The sequence below is a fragment of the Xyrauchen texanus genome, chromosome 12 (assembly GCF_025860055.1).
Source record: "Xyrauchen texanus isolate HMW12.3.18 chromosome 12, RBS_HiC_50CHRs, whole genome shotgun sequence".
NCBI lineage: Eukaryota > Metazoa > Chordata > Actinopteri > Cypriniformes > Catostomidae > Xyrauchen > Xyrauchen texanus.
The window spans coordinates 26,927,812-26,945,421 of record NC_068287.1 but is presented as its reverse complement, the minus strand read 5'-3'; the positions used below and the strand labels follow the sequence as shown (position 1 = coordinate 26,945,421).

Here is a 17,610-nt window from a genome sequence, read left to right as displayed (position 1 = left end):
CATTTGTGTGTTTGTGTGTGTTTTTTTTTTTATGCTATATTATGCTATAAATATTTGTATATGTTTAAGAGTAGATTTCTATTGTCCTAATAATAATAATAATTCAGTGCCCTTAAAAACATACTAAACTATGTTTTTTCAAAATGTAAAAATGCAGACATTTTTTGTGTGAGGGTTAGGTTTACGGTTCTATAGTTCTATAGTCTATCTATTGTTAGTACTTAATAAAAAACGTTATGTCTATGGAGAGTCCTCATAAGGATAGCCCCACCAACGTGTGTGTGTGTGTGTGTGTGTGTGTGTGTGTGTGTGTATGCGTGTGTTTGTATGTGTGTATCCTTAAGTCCCTCTTTACAGTATATTGCACCTCTTTTAGCTTATTTAATTGATTCTTTGTAACAAGTCTTTTTTTTCTCTTTCTAGCTGACATAGAATATGGGAAAGACTGTACAGACAACGTCACTCTTATCAATGACGGAGCAGAGCCCTGCCCACAATCTGAAGCTAATTGGCTGGTCCTTATCCTGCTGTCTGTCTATTTGCTGGTCACCAATATTCTGTTGGTGAACTTGCTTATTGCAATGTTCAGGTAAAAATACTGCAAATTCAGTGCTGAAAAAATATCAAAAATCTATATCTTTGATTTTCAGTTTATCCTTAAAACCCTCAGCTCACATAGATATTATTGTATTGGAAATTTTGGATTCAAGTGATTATCTCTGTAGATCTACAAAAGAGAAATTGTTTTCTCAGTTGATTTGGCACAGGATTACACATAGTTGATTACACATAGTACTGTGCAAAAGTTTTAGGCACTGGTGAAAAAAGTGGGAAAGCGAGGATGTCTTTAAAAAGAATGTCAAATATTTTTCATTTATCAATTACTTCATACAAAGTCCAGTGAATATAAAAAATCTAAATCAATATTTGGTGTGACCACATTTGCCTTCAAAACAGCAAAAAATTCTCCTACTTACACCTGGACACCTGGTTTTTCTTGGTTGTTGGCAGATAGGATGTTCCAAGCTTCTTAGAGAATTCGCCACAGTTCTTCTGTCTATGTATGCTGTCTCAATTGCTTCTGTTTCTTCATTTAATCCCAGACTGAACCGATGTTCTGTTGTGGACTCTGTGGGGGAACTGCCATCTGTTGCAGGGCTCCCTGTTCTTTTCTATTCTATTTCCAGAAGGTTTGCTTGGGTGTCTAAAATTTGTATTTCCTATTGACACACTAAAGCTGAAGAAAAACCATCTTAAGACAAATGTTTAAGACAATTGCACAGTACTGTATATGAAAAGATGAGTTGGTTAAATCTTTAGTTTTAGTTCGTTAAAAATACACCGATCAACCACATCATTAAAACCTACTGCCTAATATAGTGTAGATCCCACTTGTGCCACAAAAACAGCTCTGATCTGTTGAAGCATGGACTCCACAAGACCTCTGGAGGTGTTCTTTGGTATCTGGCACCAAAACGTTTGCAGCAGATCCTTTAAGTCCTGTAAGTTGCAAGGTGGGGCCTCCATGGATCGGACTTGTTGGTCCAGCATATTCCACAGATGCTCAATCGGAAGTGACATCCACATGAATGCCAGGACCCAAAGTTTCCCAACAGATCATTGCCCTGAGCATCACACTGCCTCCTCCGGCCTGCCTTCTTCCCATAGTGCATCCTGCTGCCATCTCTTCCCCAGGTGAATTATGCACACACACGGCCATCCACATGATCTAAAAGAAATCATGATTCATCAGACCAGGCCACCTTCTTCCATTGCTCCATGGTCCAGTTCTAACGCTCACGAGCACATTGTAGGCGCTTTTCGCAGGTGGACAGGGGTCAGCATGGGCACTCTGACCAGTCTGCAGCTACGCAGCCGCATACTCAGCAAGCTGCGATGCACTGTGTGGTCTGACACCTTTCTATCATGGCCAGCATTACGTTTTTCAGCAATTTGTGCAACAGTAGTCTGTGGGATCGGACTAGACAGGCTAGCCTTCGCTCCCCACTCGTATCAATGAGCCTTGGGTGCCCATGATCCTGTCACCAGTTTACCAGTTGTTCTTCCCTGGACCACTTTTGATAGGTACTAACCATTGCATACCGGGAACACCCCACAAGACCTGCCGTTTTGGAGATGCTCTGACCCAGTCATCCAGTCGTCACAATTTGACCCTTGTCAAAGTCGCTCAGATCCTTATTCCTGCCCATTTTTCCAGGTTCAAACACATGAAATTCAAGAACTGACTTTTCACTTGCTGCCTAATATATCCCACCCCTTGACAAGTGCCACTGTAATGAGATAATAAATGTTATTCACTTCACCTCTCAGTGGTTTTAATGTTGTGACTGATCAGTGTATGTAAATACATGTATTCTGTATGTGTGTTTCTATGTCTACAGTTACACATTCAATAAGGTCCAGGAGCACAGTGATGTGTACTGGAAGTTCCAGCGTTATAACCTGATCGTGGAGTATCACTCACGGCCCTGCCTTGCCCCACCCTTAATCATCATCTCTCACTTACATATTTTCATCAAGAGGGTCATCTGGAGAGTTCCTTCTGTTAAGATCCAACACTTTAGTATGTTCTCCTTATAGTTCTTTAAGAAACATTATTCATTCTTATATTACTATAAAATTTACTCTGGCCCTAAAGACGTATTTAGACACTTCAGCCACACTTGAAAATGAGTGTTTTGCATTCACAAAAATGCATGTGAATGTCTGTCAAGTGGCATATTTTAAAGAAAGATAGCAAACTTTTGAAGCAAACACTTCTCAAAAAGAAGTTTAAAGTTAAGTTTAACATTCTAAAACAATTACGACAAACATTATTCGGACACTTTCTAGATGAACAGACTTAATGGAACATGTTCATAGTAAATGGGATGAACTATACCTTTGGTTACTTAACTAGGACACCTGTGTGAACTTTCACACTGTGTGATTCATACAGTACATCTACTAAAAATGACCTTGAGACCAGTTGGTTGAAGGTAACTGAAAAAATGGAAAATGTAATTCTAATAAAATGTCTGTTTGCAAATGCCACTTGGTTAGAATTACTATTATTTTTTTATTTAAAAAAACAATGTATGAAATACAATTCATACATTTTTAGTTGAGACGTAAGTGTTGAAAAGTATCCAAATACCTTTTGGGGTCACTGTACATTACACAATCCAACTTGATAACCCACAAGTTTGTCTTTAACCCTGTTTGTATTTCTATCTTTAGTGTTGAAACTGAAAGGCAAAGAGGCCAGTTGGCTGAATACGTGGGAGTCTACTCTAAAAGAGAACCTGCTTTCCATACAAGGCAAAAAACAAAGAGAGAGTGACACAGAACGACTCAAACGTACCTCCACAAAGTCAGTAACTCTAACTTCCCCTCTCTATTCTCAAATCAACAATGATCAACTTAAAGGTGCACTCAGTTTTTATTATTTATGTTGCACTGTCCAATATGCCAGTCATCTTGGACTTATACTGTCACCTAGCGGCGTGAATGTAGCATCATGCAAAAGCATACATGTTCAGTTACTGATGCTGTTGTAGATTGCGCTATTCACAGTCAGCTATGATTAATTTATTCCATGACCAAAAGTATTAATTAATAGGGTATACAAGATAAATCCAGAAGTGTTCGGCTGGTCATGTGATCTCAACAAGACGGCCCCAATGAAGCTACTGATATGCCTAGATCTAATGTCAGTGTACATGCTTTTAAACATATTTAAAAGGGACTATAGCGGTAAAACTTTTTTTAATGAGGAACAAAATAAGTAGTGCAATTTTAATAAAATGTTCTCCTTAATTGTGAGTTTTAGAAATTATAGTGAAAGGGGAACATGCCGTCCCTTACAAGTAGATATGTATTAACGTATAACCAAAGGGGGCATTTAGTAACCTCACAGTGGCAGCTCTTGTTACCTGTTTCTGTGCGTGTGAAGGGGGGAGACATTGAGACTTGAGAAATCCTGCTGAACCGGGCATTGGCATCTTGAATAACAGCATGTGTATTTGAATGTGTGTCTATATATGTGTATAGGGTGGACAATGTACTGAAGCAGATGGTAGAGATTCGAGATCACGATCGCAGGTTGAGAAAGCTGGAGTCTGAGGTTAGTAGGAGCTGTGAGCACCCATTTACCTGTGCCCATCAAACACAGTGACATGTGTTTTAAAATGAGAGCAAGCTAGATTGTGCACACATGTTTGTGTGGGGGTGACAGTATAGGTCTTGCCTTATTTGAGTTGCAGCTGTTGCATTTGCTTGCTCAGCGCAGACCAAGGAGCATTCGTCATTCTCCCTATCCCTGTACAACCCCCCTCATCCAAAGCCTCCAGTAGAATGTAGATCTGCTTTGAATATCTTCAAAGCTGTCAGACAAGCAAAGTAATTAATGATTTGGGTCTTTTAGGAGACCGTAGGTTTATGATTAATACTCTATATGGCTCTTTATTATTTGTTTGTTCCTCAGGTGGAGTACTGCTCTAATGCCCTCTCCTGGATAGTGGAGGCACTATCTCAGAGTGACCTAATAAAGAAGGCTAGTCCACCACCACCTCCTCCTTCCAAAGGTGTGGTGTTTACTTACTCTCTCTCCCTCTCTCTCTCTTTTTGCTGCAATAAGATGTAGTCAAATTATAGTTTTTTTTTTTTTTTTTTAAGTCAAATTTTTGTTTGTGTTTCTCAGGTTCCAACATAGTAACAGTGGTTGTAACAATGATGCAAAATTAGACATACATATTACAGTTATTTCTTTTGTCAGCTATTGATTTAATTATTGATGGAGACATAACCCTCATGATCATTATAATGTATTTACTCACAGCTGCAGTGTCTGGGAAGCTACTTTGAAACTGTAATGTGCCAAGCTACAAGACTCATAATCTAGTCATCCTACACTTTTGAAAATAAAATATAAAAAATAAAAATAAGGTAATTAGCTAGACAACAAGCAATGAAGACACTTAAGAGCGCATTATCATTTAAATATGTAACTCTCCGATAGCTTAATCAGACCCAATTTTTCCTAACACAAAAACAATAAGGATATTTGAATGAACAATTGCAAATAGGGTGACAGCATTTAACTTTAAAGGATACATTTAGGCAAAATACACTTAAACAACTTGAATACAAACAAATTTATACAACAAAAACATAGTAATGAACAGCAGCTTTGAACAAATATTTTTGCTACACCAAAGAAGACCGTCATGGATACTGTTGTAACCTCCATTCCCTGATGGAGGGAACGAGACGTTGTGTCGAATGTAGTGACATAAGGGGTCTTTTTGAGAGCCTCTGAACTTGAGAAAAGGCCAATGAGAAATTGGCAGACAGAATTTGCATGTCCCGCCCCCTTGACATACGGGTATAAAGGGAAGCGGGCGTGCATCTTGTCAGTCATGTTTTTGTTCTGAGGATTCGAGAATAAGGTACAGCCAATCACAGTGGTAGGTCCAGTGTCGTGGCAAAGGGGATGCAACGTCTCGTTCCCTCCATCACTTAACGGAGGTTACAACAGTAACCATGACATTCCCCTTCTGTCACTCACTCGACGTTGTGTCGAATGTAGTGACACAAGGGGTCCATTTTCAAAGTGCCATGCACTAGACCGTGTTATGTGAACTGATGAGACAGGTGCAAGCAGGCTGTTGCATGCTAGAAGGAACTGTATCGGCTGCACGTAACCCTCCCCAACGCCTCCAGAAAAAGGTTCCCAGAACCCCTAAGTTCCCAGAACCCCTAAGGGGGGAACAGGCGCTACATGACCAACATGGGAGCAAACCAGCCAGCCGGTATGAAAATGCATCAGGGAATGAAATACATCAGGGAAGGCTATGCATTTAATGGTATGAAATGCATCAGGGAAGGCTATCTTACCTGGCCCTATTCTTTAAGTGGGAAAAGACCCTGCGAAGACCACATCCTGCCCAGACTAGGGGGAGGTGATATGTGGCCAATACACCACATGGGTTGTCAAGCCACACGTGGGAGTGGCGCGGTGGCAGGTCCTACCTGATGAGGGAGGAGCTCTAAAAACACAGCGACCGGGGCAAGCGGAACACCCGATCGGCTGTTCCGTATTAACGAGTTCTACCGGCACGGACCTGACAAAACACGGGACGAGACCAACTCAATCCTGAGATTGTAGAATCTCGCAAAGGTGTTGGGTGTTGCCCAGCCCGCTGCTCTGCAGATGTCTGCTAGGAGGTGCCGTTGGCCAGTGCCCACGAGGATGCCACACTTCTCGTCAAGTGTGCTCGAACCCGCAAGGAGGCGGGCACGGCCTGGGTCTGGTAGGCCAGAGAGATGGCGCCAACGCCCCTGTGAACTAACCTCTGTTTGGAGACGGCGTTCCCTTTCCGCCATCCGCCGAAGCAGACAAAGAGCTGCTCAGAACATCTAAAGCTCTTTGTGCGGTCCAGATAGATATGCAAAGCACGTACCAGACACAGCAACTAAAAGGCTGGGTCTGCCTCCTCCCGGGGCAGCGCTTGCAGGTTCATGACTTGATACCTGAAGGGGGTCATAGAAACCTTGGGCATGTAGCCCGGTCACAGTCTTAGGATGACGTGAGTATCTGCCGGACCGAACTCCAGGCAAGTGTCGCTGACAGAGACCGCTTGCAGGTCCCCAAGCAAAAGTGCAAGTGCTGTCAGCAGGGCCATATTCAAGGAGAGGGCCTTTAGCTCAACTGAGTCAAGCGGCTCAAAGGGGGGTCTCTGAAGGCCCGAGAGGACCACTGAGAGATCCCAGGAGGTGAACAGGCTTGGCCGGGGAGGGTTCAGCCTCCGGGCGCCTCTAAGGAACCTGATAATCAAGTCGTGCTTACCCAGGGACTTGCCATCCACTGCGTCGTGTTGGGCTGCGATAGCGGCTACGTACACCTTCAAGGTGGAGGGAGACAGCCTCCCCTCCAACCTCTCTTGCAGAAACGCAAGCACTGACCGAACTGCGCATCTCTGTGGGAAGAACACCAATTTGCAAACGAGCGCCACTTTAGGGCGTAAAGCTGCCTGGTAGAGGGAGCTCTGGCTTGGTTGATTGTGTCTTTGACCTTGTACTGATAGGCCTGGCCATCGAATGCGAACCGAAGGAAGGGTCGATGTCGAGGCAAGATGGAGACGTGGAAGTACGCTTCCTTCAGGTCTACTGCCGTGAACCAATCTTGATGCGTGAGCATTTTGAAAGCCCGGTTGAGAACTCGCAAGTCCAAGATTGGCTGCAACCCACCGCCGGAAGCCTGGCGAATTGAATCGTGTAGCAGAGTCGGATGGTCCTGGCCAACCAACGCGACAGGTTGGACAGCGAAAGCATGCGTGCAGACTCCGTGCGAGGGGCACTAGAGGGGTGATCGAATTTGACTTACCGGGTGGGGCTTCGCGGCAGGGGGGAGCAGGTAATAGCGCAGGCTTGGGTGCTGAGAAAAGACTCAAAGCACTTACCTTGCTCCGCGGACCCAGTAGGGGACGGGTTATAGACTGAGGAATAGGTCTTGGAAAGGCGTCTTCGGAACTCGTCAGCGCCGGCCTACCTGGGATGGGCAGTCGCAGGTCCTGAGGCGAGGTGGCCGCGTCCGGGGAACTGGGGCTGTATGATTTTGGAGCATGGGTGCCGTGAGAATGGCACACACCGGCTGGATGACCCAGGGAGTGAGGAAATTGCTCTTTAATTGAGAATGTGGGGGCTGCGGCAAAAGAAAATAAAGATTTTTTTTTACATTGTATTGCTGTAATAGGTATGTGGAAGGGGCATAGATGTTTTAGCATCACTCATAGATGCATGCATTGTTTTTAATGTTTCAATTAAAGTAATTTAAATCAAATATTAACATACAGATATATTTTTAATCTACAATCATATTAAAAATCAAACAACAGATTTACATTTGAAAATGTCTCTGCATTCTATCACCCACTTTACTAAGTATTTGTGTATTATCTGTTGTTAACTTTGGTATCTGTATTGACTGTGTTTCAGGTATAGCCTCTAAAGGTTCCACTTTTCGAAGAAGGAAATTAAGATAACACTGATTAGCACCCATCACACAGATACACACATTGCACAAATGTGTGCTTATTCAAATATTCTGGGTCATGGAAATAAATGAGTTTAGGTTACAGGTTTTATTAACCAGGGGGTCATTCTTTGCATGCTGTGCCTTTTAGACCTTAATGATGATTTTTTTATTTTATTTTAAGCATTGCATAAGGTGAAGAATATGTTTATTGTTCTGATTACAACACTGGGTGAGCTTAAGCATCTGACTTCTGAATTGTATCTGCAAATGTATCAAATAAATTATAGTGTGATGTGGCACAGCAGGGCAGAAGTAAAACCAACATTTTCTGTGTTTCTTAAAAAATACATGATGTAGATATATTGTTAGTTGTATATATTATCCACCTGCAAATGAATGACTGATATAAAAACTGTATTGTAATAGGGTAACAGGGTAGAATGCTATAGGGTGGTAGAAGGCTACATTAGCTACAGATCTGTGATTTTGTGGAACATTGGGATAGGGTCAATTGCAACTTATATTCAATACCTATTTGTAACATTTATTTTATTTATGTTTATTCAGTTGATTGCCCTTTTTTTTGCTCCGTAAGATTTTGTCTTGCATGGTGTGTAACATTGGGACAAGGAAGTGTTGAGATTTGTTTTATGTTCCTAGATTTATTTCCCATGAAATGTCATGTCATATTTTAAAATGTATGTTATTATTGGTTGGATAAATATGTTAAAGCTGCCATTAGGACATACAAACAGGGTTGGAAGCATTACTTTAGGACAGGCAGAAACACATGTACTACTAATGAGGAAAATGAAAAAAAGAGCTGTTTAACATATCTACAACAAGAGATTTTTAGAGATTAAATTAGTTTTTCATTTGATTAAGACAGACTTCCATCAAGTATTGTGAAAAATAGTACCTGGGGACATAGGAAAAACAAACGTCTCTGATTGGAAAGTGATTGCAAAACACATAAAAATATATATGTTCAAATAAGTGTATTATTTTGTGTAAATATATATCCAAACTTAATACATAATCCTCTTGGAAGTATTTTCAGTCTCAACGTGTTTTAAATGTAATATGATTTTTTATAGATAATATGATTTTTCTCAGGGACTGAAAAGACAATTTTCATCTTATTTTTACATTTATTCTTGTTTTTTTTTTTCTACTTGTACAATATCTCCTTTAATCATTGGTAATATATTTGCTACCCATGTTTTTGTTCTTTTGTAAATGTGTTGTTAATTTGTTAGTACAAGTACATGTAAGTACACTGTCAACACTTACTCTATGATAACATTATTATTGTATCGGTTATTGATATATCTGTTATTGATATATTTATATTTTCAGTGATATTTTATTATCATGTTTAAAAAGACAGCTGTTTTTAAAAATGACTTCAATTTACTGAATAAACTTGAATTTGTTTGTAAATTCTCCTCTTTTTAATTTGTATTCTCAGTCTTTATTAATGGCCATCTGTAATGACCCTGTCCCCTTTCTAGTTGTGTTTGATTACTAAGTTGGCATGGTCTTAGTCTCCTACAAGCCTTACATGGCAAGAGCATAGGCCAGATCAGGATCAAGTTGTCATCTTCAGTAACTGTGGAGAAAGGAGAGAGGGTGGGGGGCTAAATCAGCACATAATCTCAGCCCAGGTTTAGCTGCTTGCTCAGTGTGAATGTGGAAGTGCTGCTGTGCAAAAGAGATTCTATGAGCAAACAGTTTTACCTGCATTAACTTTATAAGTTTTTTACTAATTTGCAAAGGTTAATTTGAAATGTTGAATGTGACCATGCTTAGAAACCCATAATAGATAAAATAATCAAAAATAAAATCAAAGGCTTCATTCTCTCTATACAAACAACTTTATCATATGGACCCAGAAACTTCCCAATTAATGTGGCAAAGCTTTTAAAATAAAACATATCTAAAAATTTGACAAACACTCTCACTCAGATAAACTGGAGATGCTGGTTGAAATGTAGACTTTAGGGCTGCAAAGGGAAGTGACCTAGGTCAAGAGCTAAATGATTTTACAAGGGAGGATTTCATTTTAACAACTTCTGGTCTGACTGCTACATCATGAATTAAGTGGGTCAAATACAGATGCCAGCTGTTCTCCTCTGAGTAGAAAGAGCAGTGTAAAGAAGAGAAGGAGTGAAGATGATCAGGGCCAGATATTTTGGAGGCATGTCTGCATACATATCCACTTTCAAACACATTGCAATTTAACTTCTTGCTAACCTCCCCCCACCCTGTTATACATTTATTAGTTCAGAGTGAATTGTTAATTGTAAAAGTGTTGAATTTGCATTGGAACATTTATTGGAACTTTTTTTTTTTTTTGCTCAGCGGTTGCTGGTCTGAAGTAGCTCAAGCTTAGGAAACTTAAAGGAGTTCTCAGTTATGTTTCTTTGTAATATCAACTGTCTCAGATGCAGTGCTGGGTAGATTACTTCTAACATATAATCCGGTACTGATTACAAATTAAGAGGCTTAAATCATAATGCGTTACATAATCTTTTAGAATGGGGCGGCTGTGGCTCTGGTGGTAGAGCCCACACAACTCCACATGCCAAAGTATCCTTGGGTAAGACACTGAACCCCAAGTTGCTTCCAATGGCAGGCTAGCACCTTGCATAGCAGCTCTGCCGTCATTGGTGTGTGAATGTGTGAGTGAATAGGTGAATGAGATGTAGTGTAAAGTGCTTTGAATACCGCTAAGGTTAAAAAGTTGCTATATAATTGCAGACCATTGCACTTATAGATAATCTAATTTCATTACTTTTAGATTATTCATTGCATGTTTTATTGAAAATCGAATAAATCATTTTAAATGTATTAAGTAGGCCTACCAATTAATACTAATTTCATTAAACATTAGAAAGCATATAATGAAAAAGAAACTTGCTATTTTTCAGTTGCTCTGTAAAACAAAGGTGATTACAAGATAGAAGTCAATGATAACATGCTTGTATTTAAAAAAAAAATAAAAAATTAGGAATAGGGACTGAATTTTTTATTTTCCAGCTTTGAAATATTGACTGAATGTGTTATGTACGATTTGTAACTCCTCATAATTATTCATGAAAAGGTGACAAGTGTGACAAGGCAGGTGAAGAATGAGGATCTAAACGCAGCTTTATTTACAAAAGAATAAACAAACTTATTCAGAATATAATGAAAACAAATCACAGGGAACCAGGCACAGAGCATCCAACAATACATGCAAAGACTGAAAAACTAACCAGGGGAAACAATGGCTTAAATACACAAGGGAAAACAAGAAATACCTGGGGAAACAATTAGGGAATGAGGAACACAATCAAGGGAAAACCAATCATAAAATGAAACTACATAAGGACTACAAAAATGAACAGGAAACAGGAACTAAACAAGAATTACAACATAAAAGACAAGACCAAAAACAACAGGGAATATGACAGAGTCCCCCTTTAAGGAGTGGATTCCAGACACTCCACAATAAATGGCAAATTGTCCATGGGGTGTAGGGAAAAACAGGTGGCAATTCAAAGGGGCACAGAGAGCAGAGGAACACAGTGAAGACAGAGAGGTTTGAGACCGATGTGGGGCCGGAGATAGTGAGGACCAAATAAACCAGAGCAGATCTGGTGCATGGCCGAGAGACCAAGGAGAACAGAGTAGATTCGGCAGAAGACCAGAAGACCAACGAGACCAGAACAGATCCAGAGGACGGCCAGGAGACCAAGGGGGCCAGAGCAGATCAGGCTGAGGGCCAGGAGACCAAGGGGACCAGAGCAGATCAGACTGAGGGCCAGGAGAACAAGGGGACCACAGCAGATCAGACTGAGGGCCAGGAGACCAAGGGGACCAGAGCAGATCAGGCGGATGGCCAGGAGACCAAGGGGACCAGAGCAGATCAGGCGGATGGCCAGGAGACCAAGGGCACCAGAGCAGATCAGGTGGAAGGCCAGGAGACCAAGGAGATCAGAGCAGATCAGGCAGACGGCCAGGAGACCAAGGAGACCAGAGCAGATCAGGTGGACGACCAGGAGACCAAGGAGACCAGTGCAGATCCGGGGGACGGCCAGGAGACCAAGGGCACCAGAGCAGATCAGGCGGACAGCCAGGAGACCAAGGAAACCAGAGTAGATCATACAGGTGGCCCTGAGACCAAGGGGATGACCGCAAGGTGGGGACCTTGTCAGTAGGTCTGGGAGGTGGGGACCAGAGCAGATCAGACTGAGGGCCAGGAGAACAAGGGGACCAGAGCAGATCAGGCAGAGGGCCAGGAGACCAAGGGGACCAGAGCAGATCAGACTGAGGGCCAGGAGAACAAGGGGACCAGAGCAGATCAGGCAGAGGGCCAGGAGACCAAGGGGACCAGGAAAAAATCAGGTAATGAGGAGCACAATCAAGGGAAAACCAATCATAAAATGAAAAAAGGACTACAAAAATGAATTGGAAACAGGAACTAAACAAGAATTAAAACATAAAAGACAAGACCAAAAACAACAGGGAATATGACAACAAGAAGACTTGTGCTTTTTCTGCCATCCTGAAGCATAGGCCAAAATGCATTTACATAGTGCTAAAGCACAAAGTTGCATGTGACCAACACCTCTGAAATGTTTGTTTGCAAAAAGTGTTTTTACAGAAGCATGTCTAAAATGATGGATAGGTGGATGAGGGCTTATTTGAATGCTTGAAGTGTTATTTTCAAAGCAAGGTACAAATACAAACAGCTCAGCATTTATTTGTGCATTAATTAATTAATAAACTTAATTTAAAACAAAAAACAAATCTCCTTTGTGGATTTGTGGATTACACGTTGTGGTGTGCCTGTCAAGTGCAAGCCTGCAAGCCATGGATTGGAATCTTGCGGAGAGTGCTAAACGGGCACACCTGTCTTCAATCATCCTCGTTAACAGAACAGGATTTAAATGCCGTTGTGGTACTACTCATGTGAGCACTAACTCCACACATAAACGAATGTGTTCTTTGTTATCACCAGTACAGAGACGGACTAACCCTTGCATGGCTGGCGCTCACCATGATTCCCTTTCACCCTCTGCACAAAATTAATGAATCGACCCCAAACGAGGCACTCCAAACCACCTCACCGAACACAGAGACAGCAACATCACAACCCCACACAAGCCACCTCTACCAAGCCTTCCCCACACTCATCCTTGCTGCACTGTGTTCATTAAAAGGGCCCCTTTGGTGTATAATTGCATTACCTTTCTGTGTTCGCTTCCTTTTGCCTGCCACAGTTATGGAGAATGCAGGTAATTTATGACAATTCCAGGAGGTAATGATCATCTCTCTCTCCCCCCACAGACACAGCCCTCTCCCCCGAAATGGAAGACATGGTCCGACATTTCGCTGAGTTGGCCATGACTACAGACATCTCCCTGTCTGTAGTCCCCACATGCTTCAAAACATCAACCATTGTGCCTGTACCGAAGCAAGCCATAATCACTTGCTTAAATGACTGGCGTCCTGTTGCTCTGACTCCCATCATCAGCAAATGCTGTGCTGCCCCCCTCTTTGGACCCATTGCAGTTTGCCTACCGCAACAACCGCTCCACTGATGATGCCATTGCATCTACACTACACACCGCTCTCTCCCATCTGGAAAAAAGGAACATATATGTGAGAATGCTGTTCGTAGACTATAGCTCAGCATTCAACACCATAGTGCCCTCCAAGCTTGATGAGAAACTCCGGGCTCTGGGCTTAAACAGCTTGCTGTGCAGCTGGATTCTGGATTTCCTGTCAGGCAGACGTCAGGTGGTTAGAATGGGCAGCAACATCTCCTCATCACTGACCCTCAACACTGGAGCCCCGCAGGGCTGTGTTCTCAGCCCACTCCTGTATTCACTATACACACATGATTGTGTGGCAACACATAGCTCCAATGCCATCATCAAGTTTGCTCACGATACGATGTTGGTAGGTCTGATCACTGACGATGCTGAAACAGCCTACAGAGAGGAGGTGCACACTCTGACATGCTAGCACAACCTCTCCCTCAATGTCAGTAAAACCAAGGAGCTTGTAGTGGACTTCAGGAAGAAAGATGGAGAGCACAGCCCCATCACCATCAATGGAGCACCGGTAGAGAGAGTCAGCAGTTTCAAGTTCCTCGGTGTCCACATCACTGAGGAACTCACATGGTCCGTCCACACTGAGGCCAGTGTGAAGAAGGCTCACCAGCGCCTCTTCTTCCTGAGACGGATGAGGAAGTTTGGAATGAACCACCACATCCTCACACGGTTCTACACTAGTACTGTAGAGAACATCCTGACTGGCTGCATCACCGCCTGGTACGGCAATAGCACCACCCACAACTGCAAAGCCCTGCAAAGGGTGGTGCGAACTGCCAGAAACATCAGCGGAGGTGAGCCTCCCTCCCTCCAGGACATATATACCAGGCGGTGTGTGAAAAAAGCTCGGAGGATCATCAGAGGCTCCAGCCACCCGAATCATGGTCTGTTCTCACTGCTACCATCAGGCAGGCGGTATCGCAGCATCAGGACCCGCACCAGCCGACTACATGACAGCTTCTTCCCCCAAGCAGTCAGACTGTTGAACACTCGATCTATCAGGATCAATAATTAGCACTGCACTTTATTAATCTATAATCTCACACTGGACTGTCAACATATTCTCCTCAATACAAGTACTTATATATATATATATATATATATATATATATTTCACTTATTGTATTGTATATTGTGTATTCTATATTGTGTGTATTGTTTACTGTACATTGTATATAATTATTGTGTTGTGCAAGTATGTGTACATTTGATATGTAAATTGTGTTGTGTAAGTATGTTGTTTACTGTAATTGGTATATGTCTCATCACTGTCATGACTGCTATGTTGCTCGGAACTGCACACAAGAATTTCACCTACAGTTGCACTTGTGTACATGGTAGTGTGACAATAAAGTGATTTGATTTGATTTGACAGTAACAGATCACGGAGCAGCTAACCATGGGCCAGGAACAGCTCGCCGCCAGACAGGAACAGACCGAGCGTGAGCTAGTACAGCTGCAAGTGGAGAACGCAGCAGGTACAGCAGCACCAGAACAATGGCAACCCACCCTGCAGCTAATGAAAAAGCTCACAGTCCATAATGATGTGGAGGCATTTCTTCATACATTTGAGTTTGTGGCCAAACATGAGGAATGGTATAGGGATGAGTGGGCATGCACTATCGCCACTATTTGACAAGGGAAGCGCAGCATGCCTATTATGCTCTTCCAGCCACTTCAATGAACGATTACAAGACCTTGAAGAGATAAATCTTTGATTGGATGGGTTTTTCGCTGTTGCGTGGGGCTAAACAGTTTGTTATTGTGATATAGCCAATTAAAGGTTATACAATATGTCTGTAAACAATTGCTGGAAAAATTACTCATGTCATGCACAAAGTAGATGTCCTCATTGACTTACCAAAAATATAGTTTGCTAATAATAAACCTGTGGAGTGGTTAAAAAATTTGTTTTAATGACTTCAAACTAAGTGTATGCAAACTTCTGACTTTAACTGTAAATCAAAAGTTTAATAATAAAAAATAATAATAAACCCCATTGCAGGGGCTATAAAACAATTTTTTTTTTCTTAAGTGGGCCAAATATATTTGTTGTGAAAATTTTTCAAACTGGGCTCACATTGACTGACAAATCATAATAGATATTATTATATACTTGAAATGTTATTAAATGTCATATGTGACTGAAAATAACAGAAGTGGTTATTTTGAATAAGTATTATTGTGAGGACTCGACATAGAAGTAGAATCCAAATGCAGGAAGTTTAATAAGCAGACAAATCCAAAACACAAGACAGAGACTTAGTCAATGAATCAGGCAAAGTGTAATCAGTACAACCAGGCAAACAAAGCAAAACTGCAATCCAATAATCGGTAATCCAAAAAGACAGGTACAATGGTCATAACAAGAAGGCAATGTATCAGGCAATGGAAAAATGCTTGGTAAGGCAGTGAAATAACTGACTATACTTTGCAAAGTAATTATGGAAAGGCATGGCTATTTATACAGTGCAAACAGGAAGAAAACGTAGAAGAAACATTTCATGGCTAGTATTCAGGAGAGGGCTCCCTCTGACAGTCGGCTGAATGGATAACAGCCTCATTCGTTAAAATGACCTATGTTTGTTACACAAAAATCTTGCTGTCTCAAAAGTGTTTGCCTAAGTTGACAAATTTTACACCACGTCGCTCTCCAATAGAGCGAGAGGCTCAAGATCCGTGGTTCCAGTCCAGAGGCCGGGTGGACCAGTTTCAACAAGGACACATGAAAGGAGGGAGAGATGCGGTAGTTAGTAGGAAGCTCCAGTCTGTGTGTTACAGGATTGATCTGTCTAATAATTCTGAATGGACCAACATACCTGGGGCTGAGCTTCCTGCAGAGTAGCTGCAATTTGAGGTACCGTGTGGAGAACAATATCCTCTGACCAAGCTGGTAGTTGGAGTGGGGACACCTCTGTTGATCAGCTTGGATCAGTTGGGCCTGGATGGCCCACTGCAGTCGGACATTCATGCTGTCCCACACCTGCTCGCTCCACCTGATCCAATCATACACCGCTGGCACCTTAGAGGGTTCACCTGACCAAGGGAACATCGGAGGTTGGTATCCCAGCACGCATTGGAAGGGACTGAGTCCAGTAGAGGAGTGAGTGAGGGAGTTCTGAGCATATTCCGCCGATGGGAGGAAGTTGCTCTACTACTGCTGCTCACGACAGCAGTATGATCTGAGATATCTGCCTATCTCTTGGTTCAGCCTTTCCACCTGTCCATTTGCTTGAGGATGGTATCCAGACGTGAGGCTGACATTGATGTCTAGCTGCTTGCAGAAGGCCATTGATCCTGAAAACTTGGTGTAAAAGAGTGTTAGCAGTCTCCATGGCAGTGGGTAGACCTTTCATGGGGATTAATCTGCATAACTTTGTGAAACGATCAATGATAACAAATATGGTGGTATACCCACTGGAGTTTGGCATATTAGTGAAGTCGACGGAGAGGTGGGACCAGGGTCTCTCAGTGATAGGCAGTGATTGTAGAAGGCTGGCTGGCAGTTTGCTGGGTTTTTTTTGAATGTGCACAAACATGACATGCATTATCACATGCAGGGTGTCCAGTGCTGAGGGAGGTATGTATTGATTGGAACCTTCTTTGGTGTAGAATGTGTGGTAAATACTATTTTGTTGGGGGGCATTCTGGTGGTGCAGGGTCTGTTTGTTGGGCTCTTTGAATTTACTCCATGATATCCCAGCTTAACAGTGCGATAATGACGGAAAGTGGTAATATGGACTCATTTTGAGGTATGTTGTGAGGAGGATTGTGATGATGGGAAAGAGCATCAGCTTTGCTGTTCTTACTGCCAGGGTGGTAGGTGACTGTGAATTGGAACCTTGTAAAGAAGAGTGACCATCGGGCTTGTCGTGGGTTGAGTCGTTTTGCTCCCTTAATGTATTCAAGGTTTTTGTGGTCAGTGATTACTTGAAATTGATGGACAGAACCTTCAAGCCAGTGGCG

At 42.2% G+C, this 17,610-nt stretch overlaps 1 protein-coding gene across 2 annotated transcripts in view; it reads left to right on the top strand.

Moving 5' to 3' along the window:
- Positions 1-9,317, top strand: part of LOC127652871 (transient receptor potential cation channel subfamily M member 4-like) — a 35,804-nt gene extending 26,487 nt beyond the window's left edge. For both annotated transcript variants that reach the window (XM_052139290.1, XM_052139289.1), the window contains exons 23-28: positions 424-589; positions 2,403-2,584; positions 3,241-3,373; positions 4,054-4,126; positions 4,487-4,586; positions 7,999-9,317. In XM_052139290.1, the coding sequence (XP_051995250.1) occupies positions 424-589; positions 2,403-2,584; positions 3,241-3,373; positions 4,054-4,126; positions 4,487-4,586; positions 7,999-8,045 (701 nt within the window). In that variant the 3' untranslated portion in view covers positions 8,046-9,317. The remainder of the gene's footprint in view (positions 1-423; positions 590-2,402; positions 2,585-3,240; positions 3,374-4,053; positions 4,127-4,486; positions 4,587-7,998) is intronic.
- Positions 9,318-17,610: the final 8,293 nt, after the last annotated feature.